Genomic DNA, 14,167 nt, shown 5'->3' on the forward strand with positions numbered 1-14,167 from the left:
CTAACTGCAGGTGTGGACAGTGCTATGTTGGTGGAGTGCTTCTCTCACGACATAGCTATCACCTCTCGGGGAGGTGGTTTTATTATGCTGCCGGGAGAGCTCTCTCCTGTCAGCATAGAGCATCTACACCACACATGCTACAGCGGAGCGGCTGCACTGATGAAGCTGTGCCACTGTAGCACTTCAAGAATAGACTAGTCTTAAGTCTCTTTCCAAAGTTGTTACTCACCTTGCTCAGATGTAGAGGACCTCCTGGATTTATTAAAGACTCTGGTGTATTTACACTCCACGATGAAATTGAAGATTTATTTCTAAATAAGGGCTCTTGCATCAACTAGTATAAAGATACCAGTGGCAGCTATCAAAGCTGTGAAAGGTAAAATTTATGCATTCTCCTACCTTGGGATGTCAACTCAGATATTTGTATCTTTCCATGTAAATCCCTGGTACATTTCTTCATTCGACATTGATGGTAACCGCACCTCTACTGGGCATCTTTTCCATTGACAGATATGGAAAATAGAAAATAAGTCTTACCTATCAATGGTCTTCTCCCCCCCCCCCTTTTTTTTTTTTTTTTGTGAAGAGAGGGGAATTTTACTCAGAATCCCATCTTTTTTACCTAATTTGTCTTCTGAATTTTACCTCAACCAGTGTAGTCTTAAAAGGAACTGCTGAATGACCATAAAACCCTATCGTACTGTACAACATATGTTTATTAGGCATACAACCTGTACACATTCTTTTCATGCTATTTAGGCTATAGTATGCACAAAAATACTCCATTCGTGGTGCCACACTGCATGCTCTTAGAAACTATTAGAAGCCTTTGGAATTCCTATGACTGTTTATTCATTCTTTTGTTTAGGAGTCAGTGACCTGCAAGGGCTCATTATGAAGAGAGATCTGTTTTTTCTGGTGACTCTAATGAGCCTTGCCTTCCTGTCACTGTTAAGATCTGGATATCCTCAACATATTGCAGAAGAGTCCTGCTCTGTTCAGATTCTTGTTCCAGGCCTCAAAGGTAATGTTTGAGTCTTTCCCTCTGCCTAAATATTAATCCCTTTTTTCTTACAGGTTTATTTGAACAAATTTCAAGTCATATGCAATTTCTAGCAGGGACTAAGATCTCTACAAGGTGCCTTACAATTGCCCTTTCCATAGTAGGATTTGAAATAATTTTCCAAACATGGCCAAGCACAGTTTGTAACATGATTTGTGTCCATTAAAACAACATGGTTACAAACTGCAGGCCTGATTCTGCAAAGTCCACTCATGAAGAGTAGCCCTGGTTACTCAGATGGGTTTTCCTGACGACTTCAGTGGGTTTATGCTCATGAGTAGTACTCAACGTACATAAAGGTTGCAGAATCTGGCTCTGTGTTCTGACTGTCTAGAAAACGGTTTATAAGCCTTTATTGCCCCTTTGAGAGGGACTACTTGGAAGTAATCAATAACTATATTTGCTAAACTGAAGTACACCTTTCTTTGTGGCAAACTCTGAGAATGCTGAGCACCTTCAACTTCCATTGACTTAAATAATCCATGCCTCTCAGAGTTTGGCCAGGTATGAGTATGAAAATAAAGCCACTTACTATTTGCTCTACATTTTGGCCAAGAATATTACCTGATACAGATGGTAAGACAAAATATTGGTCTCTTCATGTAAAGGAATACCTTGGCATCCGTAATTTAAATAGCACAGCATGTCTAAATTAATTATTGTTCTGAAGCAATAGCATGGGTTGCCAATATTATACATAATGTTCTGAATTAAGGGTGTGTGCAAAATCTTGGCCCTATTGAAGTCAATAGCAAAACTCCCATTGACTTCAATAGGGCCAGGATTTTGCCTGAGATGTATATAAGAATGTTATATGTGCCATTTCCAATAAGTGTGTATGGCAAGAGACTCAGTGAGCTACAGATCAGGAACAATTAACCTATCATCAGCTGACAAACTTGCATTGTTTAAAAACTATACAATTTATCTACATATGAAACCTTACAGTTTTTCTTGTGGTTGTGCCTCTATTGTCAGATGATGTCACTCATTTAAGATAGGTGCCACCAGTGTTAAGCCCAGTAATAAAACTCTTATTTTTACTGCACAACTGAGAAATGCTTTACCTCATGAGTTTTCAGATCACTGACCTGAGAAAAAAGGTAGTGTTTTCTTTTCATAGGCTGGTCCCTGAACTCTTAACCATGTTAACACCTGAGGTGGGGATGAAAAGTAGAGCAGTGTTAGTTTGATGCATTCAGACAATCCATGGTTTGATTGAGCCTTAATTATTTCCATTCATCTGCTGTCTTTAGTATGGATGTCACACAAATAACAGCATTATCAAATTTATTATTGCATAACCTAGTGCAGGGGTCGGCAACCTTTCAGAAGTGGTGGGCCAAGTCTTCATTTATTCACTCTAATTTAAGGTTTCGCGTGCCAGTAATATATTTTAACGTTTTCAGAAGGTCTCGTTCTATAAGTCTATAATATATAACTAAACTATTGTTGTATGTAAAGTAAATAAGGTTTTAAAAATGTTTAAGAAGCTTCATTTAAAATTAAATTAAAATGCAGAGGCCCCTGGAGCTGTGGCCAGGACCTGGGCAGTGTGAGTGCCACTGAAAATCAGCTTGCGTGCCGCCTTTGGCACGTGTGCCATAGGTTGCCTACCCATGACCTAGTGATAGAGACGAATGATCAAGTGGTCAGAACGCAGCATGGGGAATGAGGAACTTTAATCCTGGTTCTGTTGTTGACTTTCTCTGTGTCCGTGGGCCAGTTCCTTAGCCTTTCTCCTTTCATTTCCCCATTTGTCTAATCAGGATAATTCTATGTACACACATTCATCACCTCACAGTAGTTTTGGGAGGATTAGTTAGTTAATGCTTATAAAGCACTTAGTGCCATCTAAATGCTAAAATTGCTATTATTACAATGTAGAACTTTCCCAGCAATAATTCTGGCCTCTTTTTTTTAGTAAGGTAATCAGGAATCGAGCCATAAAACAGTGAGGAAGCCTGAAAACCAGAATGCTTTAGTGCTTTCACTCCACCTAATTAGAAACAGCCATTGACATGGTGAGGGTGATTGATGTACAATTTCAGTGAGGCACATAATGGCCTGCTAAGCTTAATGTAAAATCACTAAAAGCCACCAATGCCCAAACTAAACTGTCGAGGGACTGACTGTCAAAGAGGAGTGGTAGTGATATACAGAGCCTTTCATCTGTTGGCTCAAATCCAGCCCATGTCAGGAATGACCAAGATTTCCGCTAAACTGAGTATATGTATGGCCATATGCCCAAAACTCAGCTCCTGTGCAGAGCTGAATACTTCTCACAAGCAACACTTAGATATGCAATAGCTCCTCCGCTGCTGAGTTGCCACGGATATCTGTGGCCACAGTGGAGCAAAGCATCTCATAATGGAGCCCAACACAGCCAGCTGGGCTCTGACTACCTTAGAAGGATGTCCCAGAAGATCTCCCATCCCTGTTCCTTACTGGGAGCTTATACTTGGAACATGTCTGTAGTAGGCATTGGGGAGAATGGGGGAAGAAGAAAGGTTATGGGGAACAGAGGAAAGAGATGTTGGGGACCTGGGAAGTGTGGGAATTGGGATACCCTGGAAAGGGAAAGAGATTTCTAGGAGGGGTAGAAGAAAAAGATAATAAGGGAGACTTAAGAATGGACAGAGATAAGGAAAGAGAGAGGACCCAAAGAAAAGAACAATGTAGAGAAAATGGGAAGAAGAAAATGGAATATAGAGAAGGAAGGAAACTTGGAATGGAAATAAGACTGGAAAAAGAAAAAGAAGAGAATAAGAAATAAAAAATAAAAAAGCCACACACCGATTTACTCATTCATGTACTTACATCTTAGGTGTTTTTTAAAAAAATATAAACCTAATGAAATAGACGAGATGATTTATCCTTTGACTTAGATGGGATTGGGAAGAGGAAGGATACTGTGGTTCTGGGAGTCCACATGGCACAATGATGCATGCTTTAGAAATTCAGAAGTATAAGATTAATAATTAGAAAAGCATGATGGTACATGAGAGAAGAGATGGAGGATTAAGACCAACTACATTGCTCATTCAAACCTCTCATAAAACACTAGTACTTCTGCCAGGCCCATAAGAAGTGAGTTTATTATTATTATGGAGAAGAAATTATATATATATAAACCTTCTGAGCTATTCTAAGCTCTGGATTTGCCAATTTGTCCTGTCTTCTGTCTTTGAGACTGTAAACTCTTCAGAGCAGGGAAGTCTTAATATTCTCAATGATATGTCACGCACAAAAACAGTTGACATGAAATACATAAAAATAATTATAATAATCTTTCTTCCTGTGTATTCACTCCTGTGTTAATAGTTCTGTTCACATATAGGGAACGTTGGTAATGACAGAAAATTATCACCAGCTAATGGCTTCTCAGTAGCCTATGTGTTTATTATGACTATTATTATTTGTATTATGGTAGAGCCTAGAGACCCCAACTGAAATCAGGGGATCTCATTGTACTAGATACTGTACAAACATACAGTGAGACACAGCCGCTGCCCGAAATTACTTACAAGGCAAGGAAAAGATACAAGAAAGTGGGGAAAAAGGCAATATTATTATTGTTGCCCCCTTCCAGATGGTCAAACAAATAGAGGCAGAAACGGAACTCAGATATTCTAAATCCTAGTCTAGTGTCTTAACCAGTAAGACCAGCCTCTCTCTCTTTGGTGGTCTTAGTCCGCATCAGAAAACCCACAATAGTCTTAGGTGCTGACTGGCACATCAGGCAGTCTGAGCAGAAAGGCAATGACTTAATGGGCCTAGAAACTGATGTATTCTTTCATCCTTAGAAATGGTCCCTCCAGGTCAAGGTCACTGCGAGGAAACATGCTACTGCTGCCCTCAAACTAGGAAAAAAATGCAGGCAAGCACAATTCCTGAAGCAGGTGTGATCTATGTTAGTGACCCCGATGTGTGGCTTTCACTCTGGAATGACTCATGAAATAATAGGCTCTAGTATCCTGCTCTGCGTCTCCACAGAAAAAAAGACTAAAGGGAAAATACTACCAAGATTTATGTTTGGCAAGTAAGGTACCTATAATCAGCTCACAGGGGGGAAGATAGTAACATGGAGTCTGTTGGCCACTCAATGATAAAAAAACAAAAATTCTTTAATGTGCCAAAGACTACTAAAAGTCATACTAATTATACCATTTACTGTGAGTTGTCAGCAGTATTTTTGCATGGAGAGCAGGGGCCTCCCCCTAGCTTTGATTATCTGAAGGTGGCATTGGTAGATGGTCAGGAGCCTGAAGACATTAGTTGGAGCTGCTATCCTCTGGAGGCACAGGCAGCCTTAGAATTCTGAATGCAGCCCTTGAATAAGGAGCAGAGGCCTGTGGCGATTGCTGCTTTCAAGTATGTGAGACTCCATTTTGTTCTCAGCAATATTTCTTCTCTCTGCACTTCCCTTCCTTATGGTGGCTGTGGTTTGTGTTAGAGAACTCCATGACTACACGTGGACCATAAGCTTCATGTTGGCTACCCTGCTTTACATACAAGATACAGAGTTATTGGAAAACTTATCAATATTCACATTCCTGGGTCCACAGAGTATGATGGCGTCAGCTTTGCCTTTAGTTTCAAGATGTCAGTTCATCTCATTGTAGTCATTGGCATTGTTTTCTTTTTATGTTTGTGGTTTTCTTCTTTTTCACAGAAGCTTTTGTTTTCTTAGCTGGGACTTTGTTAAATTGCTTATCGAGATTCTTATTTATTTAATTAGTACAGATATTTGAATTGTATTTTAAGTAACGAAATATAGTAGCAGGGGTACAGAGCAAACCACTCAACCACAAATACACAGTTAATGAAAACGAGACGGCTTACATTTATGAAGGCTGCTGTTTAAATATGAAGAGTCTATATCTTATGCCCTGAGCTACTTGAGCATGAATAGAATACATAGGGGTTCAGACTAAAGAAATTAAGAGATGCAGCAAATTACCAGGAATGAAGATGAAGGCATTTCCTCCTATCAGTCCCAATCTATCATTACTCAGCAAAACACTTAAGCGTGCTTAATGAGACTTAATATGTGCATCACGTTAAGCGTATGCTTACGTGGTTTGCTGAAGAGGGATGGATTTAAACATGTGCTTACGTGCTTTGCTGAATTGGGATGTAATACAGTTATGCAGTCAAGATGATATAAGTTCGATGGTGCTGATGTACTACTGGATGTGTCTGCCGTGTCTACTCGTGGGAATAATCTTATTGGCTTCAGATGAATAAGGGCTGCAGAATCAGGCCTTTTGTTTAGGCTATGTCTAACTACAAATTACTTCAGTATAACTTACGTTGCTTAAGCATGTGAATAATTCATGCCCCTGAGCGACGTAAGTTATACCGACATAAGCCTGGTGTAGACAGTGCTATGTCAATGGAAGAGATTCTCCCGCTGATATAGCTACTGTGTTTTGTGGAGGTAGGAGTTGAATGGTAGGAGCTTTCTCCCATTGACTTAGTGTCTTCACCAGAAGTGCTAGAGCGGCGCAGATGCACCTAGCCTTAAGAGTCAGTTATGTATTCTCTGCCCTTACTGTAGGTATCCATGTGACTGGTTAATAGGCTGTGCCATGTTCTTCATGCAACACAGGAAGGCTACCAAAGTCAAAATCCTCAGCTTTTTCCTTAGTGTACATGTGGCTTTTTTCCAAAGGCAAAACAAAATGAAGTTCCTCCAGTCATTTATTACTGATGGCAATTCAGACTGAGATATCTACAGGAAGTGATGGATCAATATGTTTTATTCTTTCTTCTTCTTTCCTTTTATATTAATAGGGGAGGCTGGAGAAAAAGGGGAGAAAGGTGCTCCAGGGCGGCCGGGGAGAGTTGGACCTTCAGGAGAAAAAGGTAACTTGGTTAAAGAAGATGGGTTAAGAGAGTTATTCTTGATCAAAAGTTTTCCTGGTGGATGATGAGAATCCTTTCTGTCTTTGCTAAGACTAAGGCTTCCCTGGCCATTTCCTTGTGCCCTACACACTCCATTTGGAGACTGTGGCTACCACTCTTCTGATCAAAGAGACTCATTTTGGAACCCATGAATGCTGTTTCTTGATTTGCCAGAGGAATCCCTGTTGAGAAAGACATTACGTTATGTGGCCTCCATGTTATTCTTAGCTTTTGCTGCCTGGGCGATACTGCTGCATATCAGTGTGAGACATTAGCACTAGATCACTAGAAAAACAAGTTCAAAATCTGATTTTCAGACCCTATTCTCTACTTCTGTTTGCACACACACGTGCATGCCCTTTTGGCGCATTAATACCTGCAAATACAGGTGTTAGAATTTGCACAGGCAAAAAACGTTTTGACATTTGTTGTGTGACCTTGGGTGACTGGCACACTTCTTGTGTCACAGTGTAGCCCTCCATAAAATGAGTACACTAATACTTGTGGTGAATACATTTAATTAAAACTTACGAAGGACTTTGTGATCTTCAGATGAATGGCATTTTATAAATACATAATTATCAGAGCTGAGTGAAATTCAGAATTTCCATTCTATGGGAAATTCTGACATTTCAACATTTGATTTTCTCCTGAAATGGCATTTTTGATTGAAATTAAACATTTTGACATTCCTGAAATAAAAATGTTTCATTTCAGTTTATTGAACTGACCTGAAATGCTTCTTTTTAAATAATATCAATATTAAGCTGCATTTCCATCTGGTGATGTATCATGGCAGTCACATGACTCATTATGGCTATTGTAGTCAGGGAGCCTGATGCACCCATTCTCTACTCTGGGTCTGGCTCCCTGACTGGACGACCTCTCCCATAAAGCACCAAAAGTCACGTGACTGCCATGATGCACCATGAAGCTCAGCCTGCATGAAATCAGCTCATTGCCTTATGGGAGATACTGTTAGACCCTGCAGGGCTGGAACTTGGAAGTTTCAGGGCCGCTGATCAGGGCCGGTGCAACCCATTAGGCAACCTAGGCGGTCGCCTAGGCTGCTACAATTTGGGGGGCGGCGACCGCGGCGGTATTTCAGTGGCGGGACCTTCCGCTGCCTCTGTGGGGGGCGGCATTTTGGGGCGGGACCTTCTGCTGCCTAGGGCGGCAGAAAAGCTGGTGGCTCTCCTGCCGCTGATGCCTCTGCATTGCCATGGGAGGCTTAGGCTAGGCTCCAATGGGAGGACCCTGTGAGGCTGGGTTTGGCAGGAAGTAATGCTTAACAGGACTGGAGTGGTGGCCCCTTACAGCCCCCTGATTGGCTGATGCCAGTATATAAATCAGGAAGCCATGAAGGGGAACTGTCTGAGCAACAACACAGACTACCTTGCCCATTTCTGCTCCAGACCCTGATTGTGATAGGCCCTAGACTATGGCTTCTGACCCCGGTTTGTCCTCGACTTTACTATTCAATTGCTGTCTGTAATCTGGTGCCCGACCCCAATTTCCTGGTAACCTGACCCTGCCTGCCACCTGTTGCCTGAGCTCTCAGTTCACCCTCTGGCCTGTCTTGGACTCTGACCTCCCAGTACCTGATTCAGCCAGACTAATGACTCCTGGCTCCAACCACTCAATCTGACTGCCTTCGTCCTGATTGTGACAGATATAATCCTTCAGGGATCCTGGCCCATAGGAGAGAATGGGGCCTGGAATTATAACTCCCATAAAACAATTTGTCATGATAGGAATATGCAGTTAAATGTTGTATTGAAGTGATATGAAAAATAGAAAGGCAGGACTGGAAGGGACATCCTGGGTCATTGAGTCCAGTCCCTTGCTGTCTCAAGCAACCATGTTATATAATCGGTTCATAAATTTATCAAGCTCCAGCTTAAAACTAGTTAGGTTGTTTGCCCTCACCACCCCATTCAAAGGCTGTTCCAGAACCTCACTCCTTTGATGGTTAGAAACCATCTCCTAATTTCCAGCCTAGATTTCTTCTAATTTCCAGCATCAACATTTTGGATCAGTTCCGAAATCAATGTATTCAGATTTGGGTCAAAATGACCTGAAATTAAATATTTCATTTAGATTTTCCTGACTGAAAATACTAATAAAAAAACCTGTCTCAATTTTTTGGAGAAACTACATTTTCTGTTGGAAAAGTTGTTACAATAGAAAATTTCTGCCTCACTCTAATAATTATAATGCTTTCTCATTTCTGTGTGCCTCTGCAATTCTGATTTCCTGCCAGGCCTGGAGGAGGAAGTGCTGAAATAAAAATACCTTGCAGAAAAAACACCAAAACCATCAAGAGACAAAGGAAAATAAGAGTTTCATGGCCTATGTATTGGTATACAGATGATGCTTCCAGAATGACTGAATAGAGGCAAAACCTTTTACACCAGTCAAAAAAATTAAAGAGCAAGACATTTTTTTCAGCTTTCCTTTATCCAGCCAGGTTCAGAATAGATTGTATTGGACATATTCTCAGAACACCTGAAGATGCAAATAATTGGTTTTAGCAAAGTGTGAAGAGTTTATAAAACAAACTCCTGTATGAAATGGACTCTAATTAGCTAGTCTTTTCATTAGTATTTTATAGTTTTAAAAAAATTGTCTACATTAATTGCTCTCTACAAATGCTTTTTTTCCACACGAATACCGGTTGTTATTTAAAAAATAATGTGGAATACATTATACTAAAATTATTCAAGGCGATTAAAAACTCTATTTTTTGCGCCTTTCTTCCTCATTAGGGACCCTCCCCACCCCCAATATGGTATATTCAGTTCACCAGGCTTTAAGAAGTGCCTCACTAGCAAGGAAGCAATCCCGATTGCAGACAAGCACTCCCATTGCATCTGCTGTCTTGGGGAAGGCCACATCCAGCAAAAGTGTGGTCTCTGCCATCACATCCAGCCACGATCTCGTAAGGACAGATAGCTCTGACAGAACATTATCTTCATAATGAGGCGGCTCTTAGGCCCTCACAGGATCCACACCATGAGTCACCTGGCAGACGTCAGTCTTCCCCAGAGCCCTCTACAGCTAAAGGCTGTGGGTCGAGGAAACAGATTGCTGACCCCTCTCGCATGTCATCTAAGAAGAGAGCGGGAAGTCTTCATAGTGAGCCCCGAGATAGCTGTAAGCGGTCCCCATCTTGCTCAGTATCTTTGACACCATCGGTACTGAGACCATCTCAGTCCAGTACCCATGGCTCATGGAAACCAACAGTAGCCGGTACTGCTGACATGCTCATGGATCCTATGGGCCTGGGCACTGAAGGACAGGAGTAAGCACTCTGCTAACAAGGAGCTCCCTGTATGTGAGTCTACATCGGTAACATTATTATCGCCTCATCCAGAGAGAGCGGTACAGACAAGAGCCCCATCTCCCCCAGCACTGCCACCAACACCGGGATGGTCAGTGCTGGCGAACCAGAGGAGGTGGTGTCACAATACTCCTCTCAGGCTCCATATGGTGCTCAATACCAGCAAGGCCCATGCCCGCAGATGGCCCCATCACCACCACCCTGGTATGGCCACGTATGGGCACAACCACCGGGCTGTATGCCACCATCATCCCAGTGGTCTTATTGGGACCCGTGGGCAGCATATCACCAACATGCCTCTCAAGAACATGCCATATCACCAACATGCCTCTTGCCCAAGAACCCTCAAGGCAAACCACCTCGGCCGCAGCATCCAGCGCTTTGGAGCCTCCACAAAATATCATAGAGGAACGGGAAGGTGGGGGCAAAGAAGCAATGACACCGAAGAGCGTATCCTCCTTTTCCCTGGATGAAGCTGTCATGCCTTCCCCACCATTTCTGGCGGACAACTTGTCTCTTCCAGGGATTGGCAAAGAGAGTTGCAGACACTCTCCAAATACTCCTGAAAGAAATCAAGGCTATTCATCATCGGCTCCTTGACATCTTCCATGCTTCCTCCTCCTCAAAAATTGCCCTCCCTATTAATGAGGCCATCTTAGACCCAGCAAGAACCACCTGGCAAACCCCAGCATCAGTAGCACCAACATCCAAGCAGGTAGACAAAAAATACGATGTCCCCGCCAATGAAACTAAATTCCTCTTCTCCCACCCACCACCCAACTCCATTGTGGTGGACGCCATCAATTCCTGCGTCTGGCAACACCAGTCAAGGGCCACTCCCTAAGATAGAGACTGGAAGCTCCTAGACCTTTTTGGTAGGAAGGCATACTTCTCAGCCATGCTTCAAATCCATATCACCAATTACCAGGCCCTCACAGTGAAATATGATTATATAAACTATTCAAAACTGAATGACTTTATTGAGCAGATACTGGAGTTACATTGTGACCAATTTAAGGCTTTTATCCAGGAGGGCCAGTTAGTGTCAAAAACATTTCTGCAATCTGGCCTTTATGTGGCTGACACAGCAGCTAGTGGTGATACGTGGGCATCATGGTTCCATCTGTTGGCCTTCCCAAAGGAAGGACAGTCTCCAGTTGAGGACCTCCCTCCCTTTTGAGGGCACAAAGCTCTTTGCAGAGAAGACTGATGCTCCCTTCACACCCTGAAGGACTCTATGGCCACTCTCCAGTCACTGGGTATCTACACACCAGGATAAAAAAAGACTATTTAGTCCCCAATCCCTGCATAGACACACACACATCTCAATATTAATCTCAATGCCACCATGAGCCACAAAAAAAGAAAGGAAAATTTTCCAAGTGCAAACCAGCTGGACCACAATCTTCTTCATTTCAGCCCTCTATGTCCAAACACCAGTTCTGACGGGTGGGTCGAGGTGCTGTTAGACCACTTCCCCCAATTGATACAGCCGATCAATGCTTTACACCCATTTGGACACCAATTGGCAACATTCTGCAGTGCCTAGGAATTCAGAACATCAGGCCAGTGGTTCCCAGAGATCATTCAAACTGGGTGCTCCATCCATTTTACTTTCATACCCCCTCCACAACACCACTATTTTTTTTTCTGTGGGTGCTTGAGCCCCTTAGCATCCATGGAGTCAGCACATATGCTGCTCAGGAGTCACCTACAGTGGAGCACCCATAGGGATACTACTCAAAGAAGAAGTTACTAACCTTGTGCAGTAACAATGGTTCTTCGAGATGTGTATCCCTATGGGTGCTCCATAACTCACCCTCCTCCCCTCTACTTTGGAGTTCTTGTCTATGGCTTGGCTGTAGAGAAGGAACTGAGGGGGGTTAGCCCGCATGTCTTGACTTGCCTCGTGGCAGGGCACGAGTAGGGACAACGCATGTGCGGGCCTAATGGACACCACTACTGAAGTTCTTCGATCAACAGCACAGGGACACAAGCACACCTACGGTGGAACACCATAGGGACACACATTTCGAAAACTATCGTTACCGCACAAGGTGAGTAACTTCTTCATCTTCTGCCATCTGGAAAAGACTTGAGGTCATTCTGGACTTGATCCAGAAAAGTCCTTAAGCACATGCTTAAAGTTAAGCATGTGAGTAGTCCCATTGGCTTCAATGCAACTACTCCTGCATGTAAAGTTAAGCACATGCTTAAGTGTTTTTCCTGCCTCTTAGAGAGGAAGTGTGAATGGAACATTAGGACCAGCAATAGTAGGTGAGCTGCCTGTGGATTCTCTCCCTGTGAAAAACAGATGAGTTTTGTTTAATGAACTCTTGTGCCTGCTGTCATTTTTCCAGGGATTGTGTCTATTTATTATCTAGGAACAGGGACTTTAAGAAAAACACCAAATATTGCAAGACTCGTGGTAAAATCATGAGACTTGGTAACACTGAAATAGCCAACACATGGTAGTTTTTTCCAGTATTCTCCAAGCTAACTTTCTATCTAGTGCTATGAGCTGGTTATCACCTGAAGGATATTTATTTATTTCATATTATAGAAGTGCTAAAAGAGTGTGTCCATCCACATACTCTGAGCTGTTAAGTGCTCCACTATCTACAGAGCTCAACCTGTTACTGGGGCAGTAAACTTTTCAGCTCAGTCTTTAACCTCTTTGTGGGCCTGATCTCGCACCATCGGGGACCATGGATGTGTTAGATGACCATGTTCTTTAAGTACTAAGTTATAGTATAATTTTTAAGCAGATTTGTACTGAGGTTTATATTTAGTTATTCTTTTGTGACGAACAGACATTAAGTAAAAGAGGAGCTTTCAATTTTTGGGTCCTTCAATAGGGAAGACTGTCAGTCAAAATCTTTATAGCAGTTAACACTGTTAATGTTTATTATATTCTGGTTCTATTTGAGTAAATGGTGGCTGACTTGAGAAAGCGTGTGTAATTCCTTTGTAGTTTTTTCAGTATTTTCTATTTATAGTATCACTTTGTGATCTCGAACATTTCTGTAATTCCTTTTGTGCCCTTTATCTGTTTTATTTGTTGGGCAGGTTAATTTTAAGATAGAGTAACTACTATCTTTGGTTTTATAAGTGTTCAAAAATCAATGAATAAATAAATGAAATATATAAGAAATGCAGTCCTATTTCTGGCCTGATCAGAAGGAGGAAGTACTGGGAACCTTGTGAGAAAATCTCTGCTCTAGTGATATTTGCAGCCCAATTTTGCAGAGCCAAAAGATTTGGATAATTCAAATGAACAATCAGATGTTTGGTACGTATCTAAAATGAACCCAAATGCTAAGCTGTTTGATGTTTCCGTGTCACTAGACATTGGTTAAAAATAAATTCTTGTTACTTTCCTCATTGCTTTTGATTATTCTGCAAGTAGATTACCACCTATATAATATCAGCATTTTATAAAGCATTGGGTAAGATTTAGATTAAACACAGCTACTAGAACAATTATAATCAGTCATCCAAAGTAATTTAGACCACTGTATTACACTATATGGTATAAGCAAGAGGAAAATATTCTGTATAAGAAATTCTATGACTGACGATTAAATGTCATGAGCCAACTTCTGTCTTTGAATATTGACCTCTACTGAAGTTATGAAAACATTGCATGCATATCTGAAGGAGAATTTAGCCTTAGATTATGGTCCAAGAGTGAATAATGTAGTACAAAGGATTAGCCTTCCACTTGAGTTTAAATCGTGATGACGGTTACAAATGGAAATGAGTTAGGTGACCTCATCCAAGTCTCCGTTTGTGCCCATTATGAAATTACTGTCTACCTCAACACAACTGACATTCTCTCCTCAGAAGAT

General features: G+C 41.7%; 1 protein-coding gene across 4 annotated transcripts in view; it reads left to right on the forward strand.

Moving 5' to 3' along the window:
- Positions 1-14,167, forward strand: part of COLEC11 (collectin subfamily member 11) — a 42,608-nt gene that overhangs the window by 13,029 nt on the left and 15,412 nt on the right. For all 4 annotated transcript variants that reach the window (XM_034766442.1, XM_034766445.1, XM_034766443.1 and 1 more), the window contains exons 2-3: positions 869-1,024; positions 6,863-6,934. In XM_034766442.1, the coding sequence (XP_034622333.1) occupies positions 895-1,024; positions 6,863-6,934 (202 nt within the window). In that variant the 5' untranslated portion in view covers positions 869-894. The remainder of the gene's footprint in view (positions 1-868; positions 1,025-6,862; positions 6,935-14,167) is intronic.

This window comes from Trachemys scripta, chromosome 3, assembly GCF_013100865.1.
Source record: "Trachemys scripta elegans isolate TJP31775 chromosome 3, CAS_Tse_1.0, whole genome shotgun sequence".
Lineage (NCBI taxonomy): Eukaryota > Metazoa > Chordata > Testudines > Emydidae > Trachemys > Trachemys scripta.